Source organism: Salvelinus alpinus, chromosome 3 (genome assembly GCF_045679555.1).
Source record: "Salvelinus alpinus chromosome 3, SLU_Salpinus.1, whole genome shotgun sequence".
Classification (NCBI taxonomy): Eukaryota; Metazoa; Chordata; class Actinopteri; order Salmoniformes; family Salmonidae; genus Salvelinus; species Salvelinus alpinus.
The window spans coordinates 109468791-109491678 of NC_092088.1; the positions used below are offsets into that span (position 1 = coordinate 109468791).

At 43.0% G+C, this 22888-nt stretch overlaps 1 protein-coding gene across 2 annotated transcripts in view; it reads right to left on the reverse strand.

The window, feature by feature from the left end:
• Positions 1–627: 627 nt before the first annotated feature.
• Positions 628–22888, reverse strand: part of phyhiplb (phytanoyl-CoA 2-hydroxylase interacting protein-like b) — a 22801-nt gene continuing 540 nt past the window's right edge. The window contains exons 2-5 of one of the 2 annotated variants that reach the window (XM_071394824.1): positions 20747–20943; positions 8298–8472; positions 6017–6134; positions 628–2860 (exon numbers count right to left, since the gene is read on the reverse strand). In XM_071394824.1, coding sequence (XP_071250925.1) covers positions 2323–2860; positions 6017–6134; positions 8298–8472; positions 20747–20943 — 1028 coding nt within the window. In that variant the 3' untranslated portion in view covers positions 628–2322. Of the gene's footprint in view, positions 2879–6016; positions 6135–8297; positions 8473–20746; positions 20944–22888 lie in introns of both variants that reach the window. The other variant, XM_071394823.1, reaches the window with a different exon arrangement.

The window sequence follows — 22888 nt, forward strand, 5'->3', positions numbered from 1 at the left end:
TTAGCATTTACTGACTTACCAGTTTGAATGTTAGCTTTACTGCACGCTCATTTAGCATTTACTGACATAACAGTTTGAATGTTAGCTTTACTGTACGCTCATTTAGCATTTACTGACATAACAGTTTGAATGTTAGCTTTACCGCACGCTCATTTAGCATTTACTGACATAACAGTTTGAATGTTAGCTTTACCGTACGCTCATTTAGCATTTACTGACATAACAGTTTGAATGTTAGCTTTACCGTACGCTCATTTAGCATTTACTGACATAACAGTTTGAATGTTAGCTTTACCGCACGCTCATTTAGCATTTACTGACATAACAGTTTGAATGTTAGCTTTACCGCACGCTCATTTAGCATTTACTGACATAACAGTTTGAATGTTAGCTTTACCGCACGCTCATTTAGCATTTACTGACATAACAGTTTGAATGTTAGCTTTACTGTACGCTCATTTAGCATTTACTGACATAACAGTTTGAATGTTAGCTTTACCGCACGCTCATTTAGCATTTACTGACTTAACAGTTGTTTTGTTTAGAATGTTTCTAGTCTATCTCTTGGCTATGATCACAGTCTGGTTCGCTTATCTTTTACACAGTAAAAATAAAACTTTTTCTATCTTCGTTTTGTGTTGTTTATTATGTTGAACACAGGATAATGTGGTTTCTGTTAATGATGGCAATACATATAACACAGAACCCATCAGACAACAACGAGGACGTGATGACATCAGACTGACATCAGTGCAATAATGCAACCTGCCATGCTTCAGGCTGGGATTCCATCCCATTGCGGCTTTAAAGGCAATGTTCCTTCATTCGTGGAGATCCCATTCACTGTAAACGCTGCATATGTCAGCTCCATAGGAACTTGTCTTTAAAAAACGCAATTACCTATAACCCGCGATCGGGAATGAATCACTGCCGTAGAATCATCCAGTAATCACATTCCATTACAAGATAACATTAGAATGATCCAGTAATCACATTCCATTACAAGATAACATTAGAATGATCCAGTAATCACATTCCATTACAAGATAACATTAGAATGATCCAGTAATCACATTCCATTACAAGATAACATTAGAATGATCCAGTAATCACATTCCATTACAAGATAACATTAGAATGATCCAGTAATCACATTCCATTACAAGATAACATTAGAATGATCCAGTAATCACATTCCATTACAAGATAACATTAGAATGATCCAGTAATCACATTCCATTACAAGATAACATTAGAATGATCCAGTAATCACATTCCATTACAAGATAACATTAGAATGATCCAGTAATCACATTCCATTACAAGATAACATTAGAATGATCCAGTAATCACATTCCATTACAAGACAATGTTACGTAATACTAATCCATGATGCCTTGTTGAAGCTGGTACCACAGCTCGTTTCTAGCAGCTGAGTCAAGGTGTTGTTACCTTCGGCATATCATTACGTTGCACCTGTATAATATGACTGACGTCTGTTAGAATCACCACAGCCAGTAGGATTGGAGAATCACCACAGCCAGTAGGATTGGAGAATCACCACAGCCAGTAGGGTTAGAGAATCACCACAGCCAGTAGGGTTAGAGAATCACCACAGCCAGTAGGATTGGAGAATCACCACAGCCAGTAGGGTTAGAGAATCACCACAGCCAGTAGGATTAGAGAATCACCACAGCCAGTAGGGTTAGAGAATCACCACAGCCAATAGGGTTAGAGAATCACCACAGCCAATAGGGTTAGAGAATCACCACAGCCAGTAGGATTAGAGAATCACCACAGCCAATAGGGTTAGAGAATCACCACAGCCAGTAGGGTTAGAGAATCACCACAGCCAATAGGGTTAGAGAATCACCACAGCCAGTAGGGTTAGAGAATCACCACAGCCAGTAGGGTTAGAGAATCACCACAGCCAGTAGGGGTAGAGAATCACCACAGCCAGTAGGGTTAGAGAATCACCACAGCCAATAGGGTTAGAGAATCACTACAGCCAGTAGGGTTAGAGAATCACCACAGCCAATAGGGGTAGAGAATCACCACAGCCAATAAGGTTAGAGAATCACCACAGCCGATAGGGGTAGAGAATCACCACAGCCAATAGGGGTAGAGAATCACCACAGCCAGTAGGGGTAGAGAATCACCACAGCCAGTAGGGTTAGGGAATCACCACAGCCAGTAGGGTTAGAGAATCACCACAGCCAATAGGGGTAGAGATTCACCACAGCCAATAGGGGTAGAGAAGTTGTATTATCCGTAGAACTGCAGGGACCTAGTAGTAACACCCCCTCCCCCACAGTTAGCCGGTTAGCGTCCCGCGCTGATGTTGCAGGTCTTGCAACTGGGGTCCTTCTTAGCATTGATGGTGGACATGCTACTGAGCTGGTGTCCTTGGATCTCCTCCACGCTGCCTAGGGCCAGGTCCACGGGCTCGGTGTAGATCACCTCCAGAATCACATCCTGGGCGTGGTGGAACACCAGCCGCCCCTCCTCCTCCTGGGTGCATGTCAGGAAGCGGTTGTCCAAGATGTCCAGCTCCGGGAGGCGTCCCTTACAGAACCGGTCCCCTGGGGAGCCCTCTGGGGCCAGCACCAGGATCACGTAATGGTAGGCTGTGTACATGCAGTAGAAGTCCCCGAAGTACAGGTTGGTCCTGGTGTGGAACAGGGCCTCGGCCTGGATCTCGAAGCGGTAGCGTCCGTAGGGGGAGTCCTGGGGGGGCTTGCCTGTGTTGAACTCCGTGTTGCAGCTGAAGTAGATGCCTTCCAGCTTGCCACTGATGGGAGAGCCGTGGCTGCCACTGTTGTCCTTTACAGCCGGGAGCATCCGGTTGGCCAGTGTCTCTCTGGAACCACAAGAGGGGCTTATCACCACACCAGACCACGTTAATCAACCAGCGTGCAAACACTATCAAACACAGAGACAGACAATCAGCAAGGAAACACAACTCTGAGTCTACAACAGGTCATCTTCCCATTAGTTATATCCGGCTTGAAGGACAAGGAAAAGCAGCTTTTAGGAACACAAACGTTTCCTCGTTACTCCCCACGGATCACTTTTAGAATGTCAGAATGTATCTCAACAGAATCACCCTTTGAGAACCTTAATCATTTGACAGACACTGAGAGGTCAGAGGTTCCATAATGCAGAACGCTGTGCGTGTCTGTAAGGGACGCCTCCCGGAGCTGAGGAGGAGAGGCTTTGACCTGAGAGCTCTTCACTGTGATAATGAGATAATACTATAAATAATAACCCAGATCAGATCTGAGATAATACTATAAATAATAACCCAGATCAGATCTGAGATAATACTATAAATAATAAACCAGATCAGATCTGAGATAATACTATAAATAATAAACCAGATCAGATCTGAGATAATACTATAAATAATAAACCAGATCAGATCTATCTGAGATAATACTATAAATAATAAACCAGATCAGATCTATCTGAGATAATACTATAAATAATAAACCAGATCAGATCTATCTGAGATAATACTATAAATAATAAACCAGATCAGATCTATCTGAGATAATACTATAAATAATAAACCAGATCAGATATTTTTATCTGAGATAATACTATAAATAATAAACCAGATCAGATATTTTCAGTGCTACATTAGTCTGTTACTGGCTGTTGTCTGGACCACAGGAGAGCAATATAATTATCAATACAATTATTGTACCTTTATTTAACCAGGCAAGTCAGTTAAGAACAAGTTCTTATTTACAATGACGGCCTACCGGGGAACAGTGGGTTAACTGCCTTGTTCAGGGACAGAACGACAGATTTATACGGTTACTAGTCCAGCACTCTAACCACTAGGATACCTGCCACCCATGAATACAATACAGTTACCAACATTATTATCAATACTGTTATGAATACAATACTACTACCAATACTAATAAGAACGCAATACTACTACCAATATTAGTAGCAATACTATCATCAATACAGTACTATTACCAATATTATTACCAATACTATTAGCAATGCTATTATCAATAATATTACCAATATTATTACCAATACCATTATCAATACTGTCATCAATACTATTATCAATAGTATTATCAATACTAGTATCAATGCAATACGTTTACCAATATTATTATCAATACTATTATCAATACAATACTATTACCAATATTATTATCAATACTATTACCAATATTAGTATCAATACTATTACCAATATTAGTATCAATACTATTATCAATGCAATACTATTACCAATATTATTACCAATCAATACTATTACCAATATTATTACCAATACTATTAAGAATACAATACTATTACCAATAGTGTTATGAATACAATACGACTACCAAAACAAATAAGAATACAATACTATTGCCAATATTATTACCAATACTATTAAGAATACAATACTATTACCAATATTGTTACCAATACTATTAAGAATACAATACTATTATCAATACTATTATCAATATTACTAGCAATACAACACTATTACCAATACTATACTATTACCAATACTAATAAGAATACAATACTATTACCAATACCAGTATCAACACAATACTATTACCAATATTATTAGCAATACAATACTATTACCAATACTACACTATTACCAATACTATTACCAATACTAATAAGAATACAATACTATTACCAATACTATACTATTGCCAATACTAATAAGAATACAAATACTACTACCAATACTAGTATCAACACAATACTATTACCAATATTATTAGCAATACAATACTAGTACCAATACTACACTATTACCAATACTATTATCAATACAATACTATTACCAATACAATACTATTACCAATACTATTACCAATACAATTATCAATACAATACTATTACCAATACAATACTATTACCAATACTATTACCAATACAATTATCAATACAATACTATTACCAATACTACACTATTACCAATACTATTACCAATACTAATAAGAATACAATACTATTACCAATACCACTACCAATACAATACTATTACCAATACTATTAAGAATACAATACTATTATGAATACAATAATTTTACCAATACTATTATCAATACGAATACTATTATCAATACAATACTATTACCAATACTATTACCAATACTATTATGAATACAATACTATTACCAATACTATTATCAATACAATACTATTACCAATACCAATACTATTATCAATACAATACTATTACAAATACCATTATCAATACAAAACTATTACCAATACTATTACCAATACTATTATCAATACAATACTATTACCAATACTGTTATCAATACTATTATCAATACAATACTATTATCAATACTATTATCAATACAATAATATTACCAATAATATTATCAATACAATACTATTATCAATACTAATATCAATACAATACTATTACCAATAAAATACCATTACCAATACTATTATCAATACAATACTATTACCAAAAACTATTATGAATACAATACTATTACCAATACTATTAAGAATACAATACCATTACCAATACTATTATCAATACAATACTATTACCAATACAATACTATTACCAATACTATTATCAATACAATACTATTACCAATACTATTACCAATAATTACAATACTATTAAGAATACAATACTATTACCAATACTATTATCAATACAATACTATTACCAATACTATTAAGAATACAATACCATTACCAATACTATTATCAATACAATACTATTACCAATATTATTATCAATACTACCATCAATACAATACCATTACCAATACTATTATCAAAACTACTACCAAATACTATTGTGAATACAATACAATTACCAATACTATTATCAACACAATACTATTATCAATACAATACTATTATCAATACTATTGTCAATACTATTATCAACACAATACTATTACCAATATTAGTATCAATTCAATACTATCATCTACTCTCTCATTACCAATAGAAAGCTGTTCAGCTTTTAAAGGTTGAGAGAAAATGCTGTACGTACCTCGTTTTGTTGAAGTAGTCCTTCTGCTGGTTCCGATAAAACACTGAGAATCTCAACATCCTACCAGCTATCCCCTCGGCCTTCTCCAGCAACTGGGTCAGATGCACAGTAGAGTAGTCTGTGGAAAAAATATATAATAATAGTTTTTTGAATCAAATCAAAGTTTGTTTGTCACGTGCGCTCAATACAACAGGTGTAGTAGACCTCACAGTGAAATGTTGAATACAACAGGTGTAGTAGACCTTACAGTGAAATGCTGAATACAACAGGTGTAGTAGACCTTACAGTGAAATGCTTACTTACAGGCTCTAACCAATAGTGCAAAAAAGGTATTAGGTGAACAATAGGTAAGTAAAGAAATAAAACAACAGTAAAAAGACAGGCTATATACAGTAGCGAGGCTATAAAAGTAGCGAGGCTACATACAGACACCGGTTAGTCAGGCTGATTGAGGTAGTATGTACATGTAAAGAGGGGTTGGCGGGTGGTGGGTGGTGGGTGGCGGGACACAATGCAGATAGCCCGGTAAGCCAATGTGCTGGAGCACTGGTTGGTCGGGCCAATTGAGGTAGTATGTACATATGTACATGAATGTATAGTTAAAGTGACTGTGCATATATGATAAACAGAGAGTAGCAGCAGCGTAAAAGAGGGGTTGAGGGGCAGACAATGTAGATAGTCCGGGGTAGCCATTTGATTAGCTGTTCAGGAGTCTTATGGCTTATGGCTCAAAACTGTTGAGAAGCCTTTTTGTCCTAGACTTCGCACTCCGGTACTGCTTGCCATGCGGTAGTTGAGAGAACAGTCTATGACTGGGGTGGCTGGGGTCTTTGACAATCCTCTGACGCCGCCTGGGTTAGAGGTCCTGGATGGCAGGAAGCTTGGCCCCAGTGATGTACTGGGCCGTATGCACTACCCTCTGTAGTGCCTTGCGGTCGGAGGCCGAGCAGTTGCCATACCAGGCAGTGATGCAACCAGTAAGGATGCTCTCGATGGTGCAGCTGTAGAACCTTTTGAGGATCTGAGGACCCATGCCAAATCTTTTTAGTTTCCTGAGGGGGAATAGGTTTTGTCGTGCCCTCTTCACGACTGTCTTGGTGTGTTTGGACCATTCTAGTTTGTTGGTGATGTAGACACCAAGGAACTTAAAGATCTGCTCCACTACAGCCCCGTCGATGAGAATGGGGGCGTGCTCGGTCCTCCTTTTCCTGTAGTCCACAATCATCTCCTGAGTCTTGGTTACGTTGAGGGAGAGGTTGTTATTCTGGCACCACCCGGCCAGGTCTCTGACCTCCTCCCTATAGGCTTTCTCGTCGTTGTCGGTGATGAGGCCTATCGCTGTTGTGTCATCAGCAAACTTTATGATGGTGTTGGAGTCGTGCCTGGCCATGCAGTCGTGGGTGAACAGGGAGTACAGGAGGGGACTGAGCACGCACCCCTGAGGGGCCCCGGTGTTGAGGATCAGCGTGGCATATGTGTTGCTACCTACCCTCACCACCTGGGGGCGACCCGTCAGGAAGCCCAGGATCCAGTTGCAGAGGCAGGTGTTTAGTCCCAGGATCCTTAGCTTAGTGATGAGCTTTGAGGGCACAATGGTGTTGAACGCTGAGCTGTACTCAATGAATAGCATTCTCACATAAGTGTTCCTTTTGTCCAGGTGGGAAAGGGCAGTGTGGAGTGCAATAGAGATTGCATCATCTGTGGATCTGTTTGGGCGGTATGCAAATTGGAGTGGGTCAGGGTTTCTGGGATAATGGTGCTTATGTGAGTCATTACCAGCCTTTCAAAGCACTTCATGGCTTAGGACGTGAGTGTTACTGGTCAGTAGTCATTTAGGCAGGTTGCCTTTGTGTTCTCGGGCACAGGGACTATGGTGGTCTGCTTGAAACAGACCAAACTTGCACTTTTTGCTAAGCCATTCCACAGGGGATTAAAACCTGAGGAAGTTGTCATTTGGTTGCCAGTTGGTTGTCAGTTGGTTGTTGTGACCCTGGAAGATTGGAGCCGTCTGTCTCTATGACGATGACTTTGGTGCTATTCTAGTCCTCCATCAAGAAATCACTGTCACATCTCTGCTGCTATTTAACTCTAAACCATCAGCTGTCTGTCTGCACATTGACACGGTTCTTCCCTTAATTAAACTCTCTCTCCCACCAGCTCTCTCTAATTCTCCCTCCATCTCTCTCTATATCTTCATGCACTCCCTCTCCCGTTTCCCTCTCTATCTCATCACTCTTTCTTTTCTGTTTCTCCACCCCCTCTCTCCTCCCCTTGTTCTCACCTGCAGTGTAGAATTCAATGATCTCACTCCATTCAGAGACAGCATAGTTCCCGTCACTCCGTTTGGAGGCCGTCTGGACAGCTACAGTGTAATCTGTCCTGGGGCTCAGGAACCAGTGTCCTCTCACTGTCATGGGCAGTGGCACCGCCTTCGCCACCAGCTTAGTGGGGACATCCTGAAACACAGGGACAGACAACCAGCTTAGTGGGGACAACCTGAAACACAGGGACAGACAAACAGCTTAGTGGGGACAACCTGAAACACAGGGACAGACAACCAGCTTAGTGGAGACAGACATCCTGAAACACAGGGACAGACAACCATTATAGTGGGGACATCCTGAAACACAGGGACAGACAACCAGCTTAGTGGAGACAGACATCCTGAAACACAGGGACAGACAACCATTATAGTGGGGACATCCTGAAACACAGGGACAGACAACCAGCTTAGTGGGGACATCCTGATACACAAGGACAGACAACCAAGGCAGCAGCTACTCTTTCTGGGGTTTATTATGGATCCCCATTACTTCCTGTCATGGCAGCAGCTACTCTTCCTGGGGTTTATTATGGATCCCCATTAGTTCCTGCCATGGCAGCAGCTACTCTTCCTGGGGTTTATTATGGATCCCCATTAGTTCCTGCCAAGGCAGCAGCTACTCATCCTGGGGTTTATTATGGATCCCCATTAGTTCCTGCCAAGCCAGCAGCTACTCTTCCTGGGGTTTATTATGGATCCCCATTAGTTCCTGTCAAGACAGCAGCTACTCTTCCTGGTATTTATTATGGATTCCCATTAGTTCCTGCCAAGGCAGCAGCTTCTCTTCCTGGGGTTTATTATGGATCGCCATTAGTTATTTGTTCCTGTCAAGGCAGCAGCTACTCTTCCTGGGGTTTATTATGGATCCCCATTAGTTCCTGCTGTCGTGTCTTTGGTACCGTTAAATTGAAGACTTATAGTTTTTATCATAGATTCCTATAATTAGGGGTTACGCGACCACTTGAGTAATAACGTAACTAATTAACTATGAATTCGAGGGCACCAGGGAAAGTTATTAGATTACAAGGTTATTATTTCCCAATATAACCTTTCAGATATTTTCCTATCTGATCAATAGTCCTCTAATTAATGATTTATTTACTCTACCTTACGTCAGTCTCATTCCAAACGTCGTAAATCGTTGATCTGCACGAACCCAGTCTTCACTATGAGTCATCCATACATCAATTGTCTTAAATCATTTATTTATTACTAACTAATTAATTCACAGAAATGCATAAACAAACAAACTTAAAATAGTTACATGAAATGGTGGAAGGAATATGCCCTAGTGGGCTAAACCGGCATGGCGGCTGTTAGACAAAGGGAAAGTTGCGTTCGACTAAGAATTCACTACAGAGTCCATAATTATAACAATTGACATGCTAATCCTTACAAATGAACGCTCACTCATTCGGGAACAATTGCAATCAATATATATATAGTTACGTCCAGTGTGTGTGTCGCCTTGGTCGTTGGAGAAAAGTTCGTTTTGGTTGGAGTGAAGTTCTGTCTCGGTTGTGGATTGTTCTGAGGGACATTCGTTAAAGAATGATTGTTTCGGCGGTTGTCTTTCTTCGCGTTCAATGATACAGAATTCCTAGCTGCAGACTAGTAATCAATATCAAAACCTGTTATTATTGGTATAAGAGTTTTAACCACGTGGTATAGAAAGTAATTCTACTCAACCTTCGTTCTCCTCCTTGGAGGATAACATGGTCTCAACCTTTGTCCTCTCGTGATTGAGAGAAACATGGTCTGGTTTGGTAATTTCTTAAAGTTGGCTTTTATTCAGATAGCAGAGAGGGGTGGTCCCATGGTCTCTGACCGAACTGGCTCAGGGGCGGTCCTTGGATTTAGTTCAAATACAACCGGGAGTTGTATTTCCTTCATTAAACAGTTCAACATCATATTACACAATTATACAAACAGTATCATACTCACTCATTCATTTTATACAACACACAGATGTAAACTTCATATCTGAGGTTATTATATAAACAGCGGTATGGTAATGTGGGCCCACAGTCTCTCCTGAGTTTCTCACATGAGGACAAATGGACTTGTTAATAGCTGGACTCCTCACCGGCCTTTAATTCTTTTTCCGGAACATGAAATCTGTTCGTACCTTAAGTTCTGTGAGGTGGAAGAGAATTCCTTTGTCCTGAAAGTTTACCCTCTCTCTTAATACTGTTTAGCCATGAGGAGATCCTCAGGAATTTACAACGTCTCTCTGTGATCACAGCATGGGTTGAAGGAGCAAAGGGGGAGGCAGGGAGAGGGGGATGGGGTTTGCTATACCCACGCAGGCAACGTCATGACACTGCCAAGGCAGCAGCTTCTCTTCCAGGGGTTTATTATGGATCCCCATTAGTTATTTGTTCCTGTCAAGGCAGCAGCTACTCTTTCTGGGGTTTATTATGGATCCCCATTAGTTCCTGCCAAGGCAGCAGCTACTCTTCCTGGGGTTTATTATGGATCCCTATTAGTTCCTGCCAAGGCAGCAGCTACTCTTCCTGGGGTTTATTATGGATCCCCATTAGTTCCTGCCAAGGCAGCAGCTTCTCTTCCTGGGGTTTATTATGGATCCCCATTAGTTATTTGTTCCTGTCAAGGCAGCAGCTACTCTTCCTGGGGTTTATTATGGATCCCCATTAGTTCCTACCAAGGCAGCAGCTACTCTTCCTGGGGTTTATTATGGATCCCCATTAGTTCCTGCCAAGGCAGCAGCTACTCTTCCTGGGGTTTATTATGGATCCCCATTAGTTCCTGCCAAGGCAGCAGCTTCTCTTCCTGGGGTTTATTATGGATCCCCATTAGTTCCTGTCAAGGCAGCAGCTACTCTTCCTGGGGTTTATTATGGATCCCCATTAGTTCCTGTCAAGGCAGCAGCTACTCTTCCTGGGGTTTATTATGGATCCCCATTAGTTCCTGCCAAGGCAGCAGCTACTCTTCCTGGGGTTTATTATGGATCCCCATTAGTTCCTGCCAAGGCAGCAGCTACTCTTCCTGGGGTTTATTATGGATCCCCATTAGTTCCTGCCAAGGCAGCAGCTTCTCTTCCTGGGGTCCAACATGTTTTAAAACATTACAACACATTCACAACAGATTATCATGACAGGCAGAAGTAACATTAGTGCATCAGTGTGTGACTGTGTGGGTTTGTGTAGGTTTGTGGCTGTGTGGGTTTGTGGCTGTGTGTTTGTGTGGGTTTGTGTGGGTTTGTGGCTGTGTGTTTGTGTGGGTTTGTGTGGGTTTGTGGCTGTGTGTTTGTGTGGGTTTGTGTGGGTTTGTGGCTGTGTGTTTGTGTGGGTTTGTGTGTGTTTGTGTGGGTTTGTGTGTGTTTGTGTGGGTTTGTGTGGGTTTGTGGCTGTGTGTGTTTGTGTGGGTGTTTGTGTGTGTTTGTGTGTGTTTGTTGTGTGTGTTTGTGTGTGTTTGTGGCTGTGTGGGTTTGTGTGGGTTTGTGTGGGTTTGTGGCTGTGTGTGTGTTTGTGTGTGTTTGTGTGGGTTTGTGGCTGTGTGGGTCTGTGTGGGTTTGTGTGTGTTTGTGTGGGTTTGTGTGTGTTTGTGTGGGTTTGTGGCTGTGTGTTTTTGTGTGTTTGTGTGGGTTTGTGTGGGTTTGTGTGTGATTGTGGCTGTGTGGGTTTGTGGCTGTGTGGGTTTGTGGCTGTGTGGGTTTGTGTGTGTTTGTGTGGGTTTGTGTGGGTTTGTGGCTGTGTGGGTCATTGTGGGTTTGTGTGTGTTTGTGTGGGTTTGTGTGGGTTTGTGGCTGTGTGGGTTTGTGTGGGTTTGTGTGGGTTTGTGTGGGTTTGTGGCTGTGTGGGTTTGTGGCTGTGTGTGTTTGTGTGGGTTTGTGTGGGTTTGTGGCTGTGTGGGTTTGTGTGTGTTTGTGTGGGTTTGTGACTGTGTGGGTTTGTGTAAGTTTGTGTGGGTCTGTGTGGGTTTGTGTGGATTTGTCTGTGTTTGTGGCTGTGTGGGTTTGTGTAAGTTTGTGTGGGTCTGTGTGGGTTTGTGGCTGTGTGGGTTTGTGTGGGTTTGTGTAAGTTTGTGTGGGTTTGTGTGTGTTTGTGTGGGTTTGTGGCTGTGTGGGTTTGTGTGGGTTTGTGTAAGTTTGTGTGGGTCTGTGTGGGTTTGTGGCTGTGTGGGTTTGTGGCTGTGTGGGTTTGTGTGGGTTTGTGGCTGTGTGGGTTTGTGGCTGTGTGTTTGTGTGGGTCTGTGTGGGTTTGTGGCTGTGTGGGTTTGTGTGGGTTTGTGGCTGTGTGGGTTTGTGGCTGTGTGTTTGTGTGGGTTTGTGTGGGTTTGTGGCTGTGTGTTTGTGTGGGTTTGTGTGGGTTTGTGTGTGTTTGTGGCTGTGTGTTTGTGTGGGTTTGTGTGGGTTTGTGGCTGTGTGTTTGTGTGGGTTTGTGTGGGTTTTTGTGGGTTTGTGTGGGTTTGTGTGTGTTTGTGTGTGTTTGTGTGGGTTTGTGGCTGTGTGGGTTTGTGGCTGTGTGGGTTTGTGTGTGTTTGTGGCTGTGTGTTTGTGTGGGTTTGTGTGTGTTTGTGTGGGTTTGTGTGGGTTTGTGTGTGTTTGTGTGGGTTTGTGGCTGTGTGTTTGTGTGGGTTTGTGTTTGTTTGTGTGGGTTTGTGGCTGTGTGTTTGTGTGTGTTTGTGTGGGTTTGTGGCTGTGTGTGTGTGTGTGTTTGTGTGTGTGTGTTTGTGGTTTGTGTGTGTGTTTGTGTGTGTTTGTGTGGGTTTGTGTGGGTTTGTGTGGGTTTGTGTGGGTTTGTGGTGTGTGTGTGTTTGTGTGTGTTTGTGGCTGTGTGTGTTTGTGTGTGTTTGTGGCTGTGTGGGTTTGTGTGGGTTTGTGTGTGTTTGTGGCTGTGTGGGTTTGTGTAAGTTTGTGTGGGTCTGTGTGGGTTTGTGGCTGTGTGGGTTTGTGTGGGTTTGTGGCTGTGTGGGTTTGTGGCTGTGTGGGTTTGTGTGGGTTTGTGTAAGTTTGTGTGGGTTTGTGTGGGTTTGTGGCTGTGTGGGTTTGTGTGGGTTTGTGTGGATCTGTGTGGGTTTGTGGTTGTGTGGGTTTGTGTGGGTTTGTGGCTGTGTGTGTTTGTGTGGGTTTGTGTGGGTTTGTGGCTGTGTGGGTTTGTGTGGGTTTGTGGCTGTGTGGGTTTGTGTGTGTTTGTGTGTGTTTGTGTGGGTTTGTGTAGGTTTGTGTGGGTCTGTGTGGGTTTGAGAGAAAGTGAGTGAACTTCACACCTCACATAACATGTAGTGGATGTCGTTGCTGATGCCTGAGTTTACAGCCCCGTGTCTCTCTGCAGACCTGCTACACAGCCATGTATTAGTACCAGCATGCATTACAGCAGTGGGACATGAAACATCAAAGAGAAATATCAAATGTGTTGCAGAGAAAGACCAGTCTTACTATTCATTACCCACTGATCTCTACAGTCTAACTATTCATTACCCACTGGTCTCTACAGTCTAACTATTCATTACCCACTGGTCTCTACAGTCTAACTATTCATTACCCACTGGTCTCTACAGTCTAACTATTCATTACCCACTGGTCTCTACAGTATAACTATTACCCACTGGTCTCTACAGTCTAACTATTCATTACCCACTGGTCTCTACAGTCTTACTATTCATTACCCACTGGTCTCTACAGTCTAACTATTCATTACCCACTGGTCTCTACAGTCTAACTATTCATTACCCACTGGTCTCTACAGTCTAACTATTCATTACCCACTGGTCTCTACAGTATAACTATTACCCACTGGTCTCTACAGTCTAACTATTCATTACCCACTGGTCTCTACAGTCTTACTATTCATTACCCACTGGTCTCTACAGTCTAACTATTCATTACCCACTGGTCTCTACAGTCTAACTATTCATTACCCACTGGTCTCTACAGTCTAACTATTCATTACCCACTGGTCTCTACAGTCTAACTATTCATTACCCACTGGTCTCTACAGTCTTACTATTCATTACCCACTGGTCTCTACAGTCTTACTATTCATTACCCACTGGTCTCTACAGTCTTACTATTCATTACCCACTGGTCTCTACAGTCTAACTATTCATTACCCACTGGTCTCTACAGTCTTACTATTCATTACCCACTGGTCTCTACAGTCTAACTATTCATTACCCACTGGTCTCTACAGTCTAACTATTCATTACCCACTGGTATCTACAGTCTTACAGTCTTACCCACTATCCACTATCCACTATCCTCTACAGTCTTAGCTATTACCCACTACGCACTATCCACTAGCCTCTACAGTCTTACCTATTACCCACTACGCACTATCCACTACAGTCTTACCTATTACCCACTACACACTATCCACTACAGTCTTACCTATTACCCACTACGCACTACACCACTAGCCTCTACAGTCTTAGCTATTACCCACTATACACTATCCACTATCCTCTACAGTCTTAGCTATTACCCACTACGCACTATACACTACAGTCTTAGCAATTTCCCACTATGCACTACCCACTATCCACTACAGTCTTAGGTATTACCCACTACACACTATCCACTATCCTCTACAGTCTTAGCTATTACCCACTACACACTATACACTACAGTCTTAGCAATTACTCACTATGCACTACCCACTATCCACTACAGTCTTAGCTATTACCCACTACACACTATCCACTATCCTCTACAGTCTTACCTATTACCCACTACGCACTATCCACTACAGTCTTACCTATTACCCACTACACACTATCCACTACAGTCTTACCTATTACCCACTACGCACTACCCACTAGCCTCTACAGTCTTAGCTATTACCCACTATACACTATCCACTATCCTCTACAGTCTTAGCTATTACCCACTACACACTATCCACTAGCCTCTACAGTCTTACCTATTACCCACTATACACTATCCACTATCCTCTACAGTCTTAGCTATTACCCACTACGCACTATACACTACAGTCTTAGCAATTACCCACTATGCACTACCCACTATCCACTACAGTCTTAGCTATTACCCACTACACACTATCCACTATCCACCTTCCACTACAGTCTTAGCTATTACCCACTATCCACTAGCCTCTACAGTCTTAGCTATTACCCACTACGCACTATCCACTAGCCTCTACAGTCTTAGCTATTTCCTACTACGCACTACTCACTAGCCTCTACAGTCTTAGCTATTTCCTACTACGCACTACTCACTCGCCTCTACAGTCTTAGCTATTTCCCACTACGCACTATCCACTATCCACTAGCCTCTCAAGTCTTAGCTATTACCCACTATCCACTATCCTCTACAGTGTTAGCTATTACCCACTACACACTATCCACTAGCCTCTACAGTCTTAGCTATTACCCACTATCCACTATCCACTAGCCACTACCCTGTAGAAAGGCTCAGAAATGCTACTGGAGGCTTAAGGGATTAACAGCTGATCTGGACCATCACATCATTGAAAGCAGAACCCAAAGGTCAGAGTTCTAGTAGGGATAGATCACATCAGTGAGAGCAGAACCCAAAGGTCAGAGTTCTATTAGGGATAGATCACATCAGTGAGACTAGAACCCAAAGGTCAGAGTTCTAGTAGGGATAGATCACATCAGTGAGAGCAGAACCCAAAGGTCAGAGTTCTATTAGGGATAGATCACATCAGTGAGACTAGAACCCAAAGGTCAGAGTTCTAGTAGGGATAGATCACATCAGTGAGACTAGAACCCAAAGGTCAGAGTTCTAGTAGGGATAGATCACATCAGTGAGAGCAGAACCCAAAGGTCAGAGTTCTAGTAGGGATAGATCACATCAGTGAGAGCAGAACCCAAAGGTCAGAGTTCTAGTAGGGATAGATCACATCAGTGAGAGCAGAACCCAAAGGTCAGAGTTCTATTAGAGATAGATCACATCAGTGAGAGCAGAACACAAAGGTCAGAGTTCTATTAGGGATAGATCACATCAGTGAGACTAGAACCCAAAGGTCAGAGTTCTATTAGGGATAGATCACATCAGTGAGAGCAGAACCCAAAGGTCAGAGTTCTAGTAGGGATAGATCACATCAGTGAGAGCAGAACCCAAAGGTCAGAGTTCTATTAGGGATAGATCACATCAGTGAGAGCAGAACCCAAAGGTCAGAGTTCTAGTAGGGATAGATCACATCAGTGAGAGCAGAACCCAAAGGTCAGAGTTCTAGTAGGGATAGATCACATCAGTGAGAGCAGACCCCAAAGGTCAGAGTTCTAGTAGGGATAGATCACATCAGTGAGAGCAGAACCCAAAGGTCAGAGTTCTAGTAGGGATAGATCACATCAGTGAGAGCAGAACCCAAAGGTCAGAGTTCTAGTAGGGATAGATCACATCAGTGAGAGCAGAACCCAAAGGTCAGAGTTCTATTAGGGATATATCACATCAGTGAGAGCAGAACCCAAAGGTCAGAGTTCTATTAGGGATAGATCACATCAGTGAGAGCAGAACCCAAAGGTCAGAGTTCTAGTAGGGACAGATCACATCAGTGAGAGCAGAACCCAAAGGTCAGAGTTCTAGTAGGGATATATCACATCAGTGAGAGCAGAACCCAAAGGTCAGAGTTCTAGTAGGGATAGATCACATCAGTGAGAGCAGAACCCAAAGGTCAGAGTTCTATTAGGGATAGATCACATCAGTGAGAGCAGAACCCAAAGGTCAGAGTTCTATTAGGGATAGATCACATCAGTGAGAGCAGAACCCAAAGGTCAGAGTTCTATTAGTGATAGATCACATCAGTGAGAGCAGAACCCAAAGGTCAGAGTTCTATTAGGGATAGATCACATCAGTGAGAGCAGAACCCAAAGGTCAGAGATCTATTAGGGATAGATCACATCAGTGAGAGCAGAACCCAAAGGTCAGAGTTCTATTAGGGATAGATCACATCAGTGAGAGCAGAACCCAAAGGTCAGAGTTCTATTAGTGATAGATCACATCAGTGAGAGCAGAACCCAAAGGTCAGAGTTCTAGTAGGGATATATCACATCAGTGAGAGCAGAACCCAAAGGTCAGAGTTCTAGTAGGGACAGATCACATCAGTGAGAGCAGAACCCAAAGGTCAGAGTTCTATTAGGGATAGATCACATCAGTGAGAGCAGAACCCAACGGTCAGAGTTCTATTAGTGATAGATCACATCAGTGAGAGCAGAACCCAAAGGTCAGAGTTCTAGTAGGGATAGATCACATCAGTGAGAGCAGAACCCAAAGGTCAGAGATCTATTAGGGATAGATCACATCAGTGAGAGCAGAACCCAAAGGTCAGAGTTCTATTAGGGATAGATCACATCAGTGAGAGCAGAACCCAAAGGTCAGAGTTCTAGTAGGGATATATCACATCAGTGAGAGCAGAACCCAAAGGTCAGAGTTCTAGTAGGGACAGATCACATCAGTGAGAGCAGAACCCAAAGGTCAGAGTTCTATTAGGGATAGATCACATCAGTGAGAGCAGAACCCAAAGGTCAGAGTTCTATTAGGGATAGATCACATCAGTGAGAGCAGAACCCAAAGGTCAGAGTTCTATTAGGGATAGATCACATCAGTGAGAGCAGAACCCAAAGGTCAGAGTTCTATTAGTGATAGATCACATCAGTGAGAGCAGAACCCAAAGGTCAGAGTTCTAGTAGGGATAGATCACATCAGTGAGAGCAGAACCCAAAGGTCAGAGTTCTATTAGGGATAGATCACATCAGTGAGAGCAGAACCCAAAGGTCAGAGTTCTATTAGGGATAGATCACATCAGTGAGACTAGAACCCAAAGGTCAGAGTTCTAGTAGGGATAGATCACATCAGTGAGACTAGAACCCAAAGGTCAGAGTTCTATTAGGGATAGATCACATCAGTGAGACTAGAACCCAAAGGTCAGAGTTCTATTAGGGATAGATCACATCAGTGAGAGCAGAACCCAAAGGTCAGAGTTCTATTAGGGATAGATCACATCAGTGAGAGCAGAACCCAAAGGTCAGAGTTCTAGTAGGGATAGATCACATCAGTGAGACTAGAACCCAAAGGTCAGAGTTCTAGTAGGGACAGATCACATCAGTGAGACTAGAACCCAAAGGTCAGAGTTCTAGTAGGGACAGATCACATCAGTGAGAGTAGAACCCAAAGGTCAGAGTTCTATTAGGGATAGATCACATCAGTGAGAGCAGAACCCAAAGGTCAGAGTTCTATTAGGGATAGATCACATCAGTGAGAGCAGAACCCAAAGGTCAGAGTTCTAGTAGGGATAGATCACATCAGTGAGAGCAGAACCCAAAGGTCAGAGTTCTATTAGGGATAGATCACATCAGTGAGAGCAGAACCCAAAGGTCAGAGTTCTAGTAGGGACAGATCACATCAGTGAGACTAGAACCCAAAGGTCAGAGTTCTAGTAGGGACAGATCACATCAGTGAGACTAGAACCCAAAGGTCAGAGTTCTAGTAGGGACAGATCACATCAGTGAGAGTAGAACCCAAAGGTCAGAGTTCTATTAGGGATAGATCACATCAGTGAGAGCAGAACCCAAAGGTCAGAGTTCTATTAGTGATAGATCACATCAGTGAGAGCAGAACCCAAAGGTCAGAGTTCTAGTAGGGATAGATCACATCAGTGAGAGCAGAACCCAAAGGTCAGAGTTCTAGTAGAGACAGATCACATCAGTGAGAGCAGAACCCAAAGGTCAGAGTTCTAGTAGGGATAGATCACATCAGTGAGAGCAGAACCCAAAGGTCAGAGTTCTAGTAGAGACAGATCACATCAGTGAGAGCAGAACCCAAAGGTCAGAGTTCTAGTAGGGATAGATCACATCAGTGAGAGCAGAACCCAAAGGTCAGAGTTCTAGTAGAGACAGATCACATCAGTGAGAGCAGAACCCAAAGGTCAGAGTTCTATTAGGGATAGATCACATCAGTGAGAGCAGAACCCAAAGGTCAGAGTTCTAGTAGGGATAGATCACATCAGTGAGAGCAGAACCCAAAGGTCAGAGTTCTATTAGGGATAGATCACATCAGTGAGAGCAGAACCCAAAGGTCAGAGTTCTATTAGGGATAGATCACATCAGTGAGAGCAGAACCCAAAGGTCAGAGTTCTAGTAGGGATAGATCACATCAGTGAGAGCAGAACCCAAATGTCAGAGTTCTAGTAGGGATAGATCACATCAGTGAGAGCAGAACACAAAGGTCAGAGTTCTAGTAGGGATAGTGATACATACACATACAGTTGAAGTCGGAAGTTTACATACACTTAGGTTGGAGTCATTAAAACTCGTTTTTCAACCACTCCACACATTTCTTGTTAACAAACTACAGTTTTGGCAAGTCGGTTAGGACATCTACTTTGTGCATGACACAAGAAATTTTCCCAACATTTGTTTACAGACAGATTATTTCACTTATAATTCACTGTATCACAATTCCAGTGAGTCAGAAGTTTACATACACTAAGTTGACTGTGCCTTTAAACAGCTTGGGAAATTCCAGAAAATGGAGTCATGGCTTTAGAAGCTTCTGATAGGCTAATTGACACCATTTGAGTCAATGGGAGGTGTATTTGTGGATGTATTTCAAGGCCCACCTTCAAACTCAGTGCCTCTTTGCTTAACATCATCGGAAAATAAAAATAAATCAGCCAAGACTTTGTTTGTAGACCTCCACAAGTCTGGTTCATCTTTGGGAGCAATTTCCAAATGCCTGAAGGGACCACGTTCATCTGTACAAACAATAGTACGCAAGTATAAACACCATGGGACCACGCAGCCATCATACTGCTCAGGAAGGAGACGCGTTCTGTCTCCTAGAGATGAACGTACTTTGGTGAGAAAAGTGCAAATCAATCCCAGAACAACAGCAAAGGACCTTGCGAAGATGCTGGAGGAAACAGGTACAAAAGTATCTATATCCACAGTAAAACGAGTCCTATATCGACACAACCTGAAAGGCCGCTCAGCAAGGAAGAAGCCACTGCTCCAAAACCACCATAAAAAAGCCAGACTACGGTTTGTAACTGCACATGGGGACCTTGTGTACCTTGTGTTTGAACTATATGATGGACTGTATTGATGTACCTTGTGTTTGAACTATATGATGGACTGTATCTAACCTTGTGTTTGAACTATATGATGGACTGTATCTAACCTTGTGTTTGAACTATATGATGGACTGTATCTAACCTTGTGTTTGAACTATATGATGGACTGTATCTAACCTTGTGTTTGAACTATATGATGGACTGTATCTAACCTTGTGTTTGAACTATATGATGGACTGTATCTAACCTTGTGTTTGAACTATATGATGGACTGTATCTAACCTTGTGTTTGAACTATATGATGGACTGTATCTAACCTTGTGTTTGAACTATATGATGGACTGTATCTAACCTTGTGTTTGAACTATATGATGGACTGTATCTAACCTTGTGTTTGAACTTGTTAGAGTTGTTATGCTCCTTCTTGTTGAGGTCTATGAAGTAGTTAGTGATGCGGTCCTTGGCTCTACACTCCATGTCCCAGTTGATCTTGAAGGAGTCACAGGTGATGTTGGTGATCTTGACGTTCTGAGGAACAGGAAGATCCTCCTTTTCCACGATGCTGCTGTCCTGAGAGTTGTTTCCTGTCAACACAGGAAGTAGACAACACAGTCAACAATGAGTCAACAAATAGTAAATAAATCAATAAAGGCATTAGAGAGAGGGAGAGGAGATCAACATGGCCCTGCCACATCCGACGAGCGTTGGAGCCGGTGTAGTAGGAGATCAACATGGCCCTGCCACATCCGACGAGCGTTGGAGCCGGTGTAGTAGGAGATCAACATGGTCCTGCCACATCCGACGAGCGTTGGAGCCGGTGTAGTAGGAGATCAACATGGTCCTGCCACATCCGACGAGCGTTGGAGCCGGTGTAGTAGGAGATCAACATGCCCTGCCACATCCGACGAGCGTTGGAGCCGGTGTAGTAGGAGATCAACATGGCCCTGCCACATCCGATGAGCGTTAGAGCCGGTGTAGTAGGAGATCAACATGGCCCTGCCACATCCGACGAGCGTTAGAGCCGGTGTAGTAGGAGATCAACATGGTCCTGCCACATCCGACGAGCGTTAGAGCCGGTGTAGTAGGAGATCAACATGGTCCTGCCACATCCGACGAGCGTTGGAGCCGGTGTAGTAGGAGATCAACATGGTCCTGCCACATCCGACGAGCGTTGGAGCCGGTGTAGTAGGAGATCAACATGCCCTGCCACATCCGACGAGTGTTGGAGCCGGTGTAGTAGGAGATCAACATGGTCCTGCCACATCCGACGAGCGTTGGAGCCGGTGTAGTAGGAGATCAACATGGCCCTGCCACATCCGACGAGCGTTGGAGCCGGTGTAGTAGGAGATCAACATGGCCCTGCCACATCCGACGAGCGTTGGAGCCGGTGTAGTAGGAGATCAACATGGCCCTGCCACATCCGACGAGCGTTGGAGCCGGTGTAGTAGGAGAGGAGCCGGTGTAGTATGATTCCATCTTAGTCCTGTATTGACACTTTGCCTGTTTGATGGTTCGTCGGAGGGCGTAGCGGGATTTCTTATAAGCTTCCTTATTAAAGTCCCGCTCCTTGATTACGGCAGCTCTAGCCTTTAGCTCAGTGGGAATGTTGCCTGTAATCCATGGCTTCTGGTTGGGGTATGTATGTACAATCACTGTGGGGATGACGTCATGGATGCACTTATTGATGAAGCCAATGACTGATGTGGTGTACTCCTAAATGCCATTGGAAGAATCCCGGAAAATATTCCAGTCTGTGCTAGAAAAACATTCCTGTAGCTTAGCATCTGCTTCATCTGACCACTTTTTTATTGAATTTTAGCTTGTAAGCAGGAATCATGAGGATAGAATTATGGTCAGATTTAACAAATGGAGGACGTGAGAGAGCTTTGTACGTGTCTCTGTGTGTGGAGTGAAGGTGGTCTAGAGTTTTTTTCCCCCCTGGTTGCACATTTAACATGCTGATGGAAACCAACCCTGTATATAGCCTCCACATTGACTCTGTACCGGTACCCCCTGTATATAGCCTCCACATTGACTCTGTACCGGTACCCCCTGTATATAGCCTCCACATTGACTCTGTACCGGTACCACCTGTATATAGCCTCCACATTGACTCTGTACGGTACCCCCTGTATATAGCCTCCACATTGACTCTGTACGGTACCCCCTGTATATAGCCTCCACATTGACTCTGTACCGGTACCCCCTGTATATAGCCTCCACATTGACTCTGTACTGGTACCCCCTGTATATAGCCTCCACATTGACTCTGTACCGGTACCCCCTGTATATAGCCTCCACATTGACTCTGTACCGGTACCCGCTGTATATAGCCTCCACATTGACTCTGTACAGTACCCCCTGTATATAGCCTCCACATTGACTCTGTACGGTACCCCCTGTATATAGCCTCCACATTGACTCTGTACAGTACCCCCTGTATATAGCCTCCACATTGACTCTGTACCGGTACCCCCTGTATATAGCCTCCACATTGACTCTGTACCGGTAACCCCTGTATATAGCCTC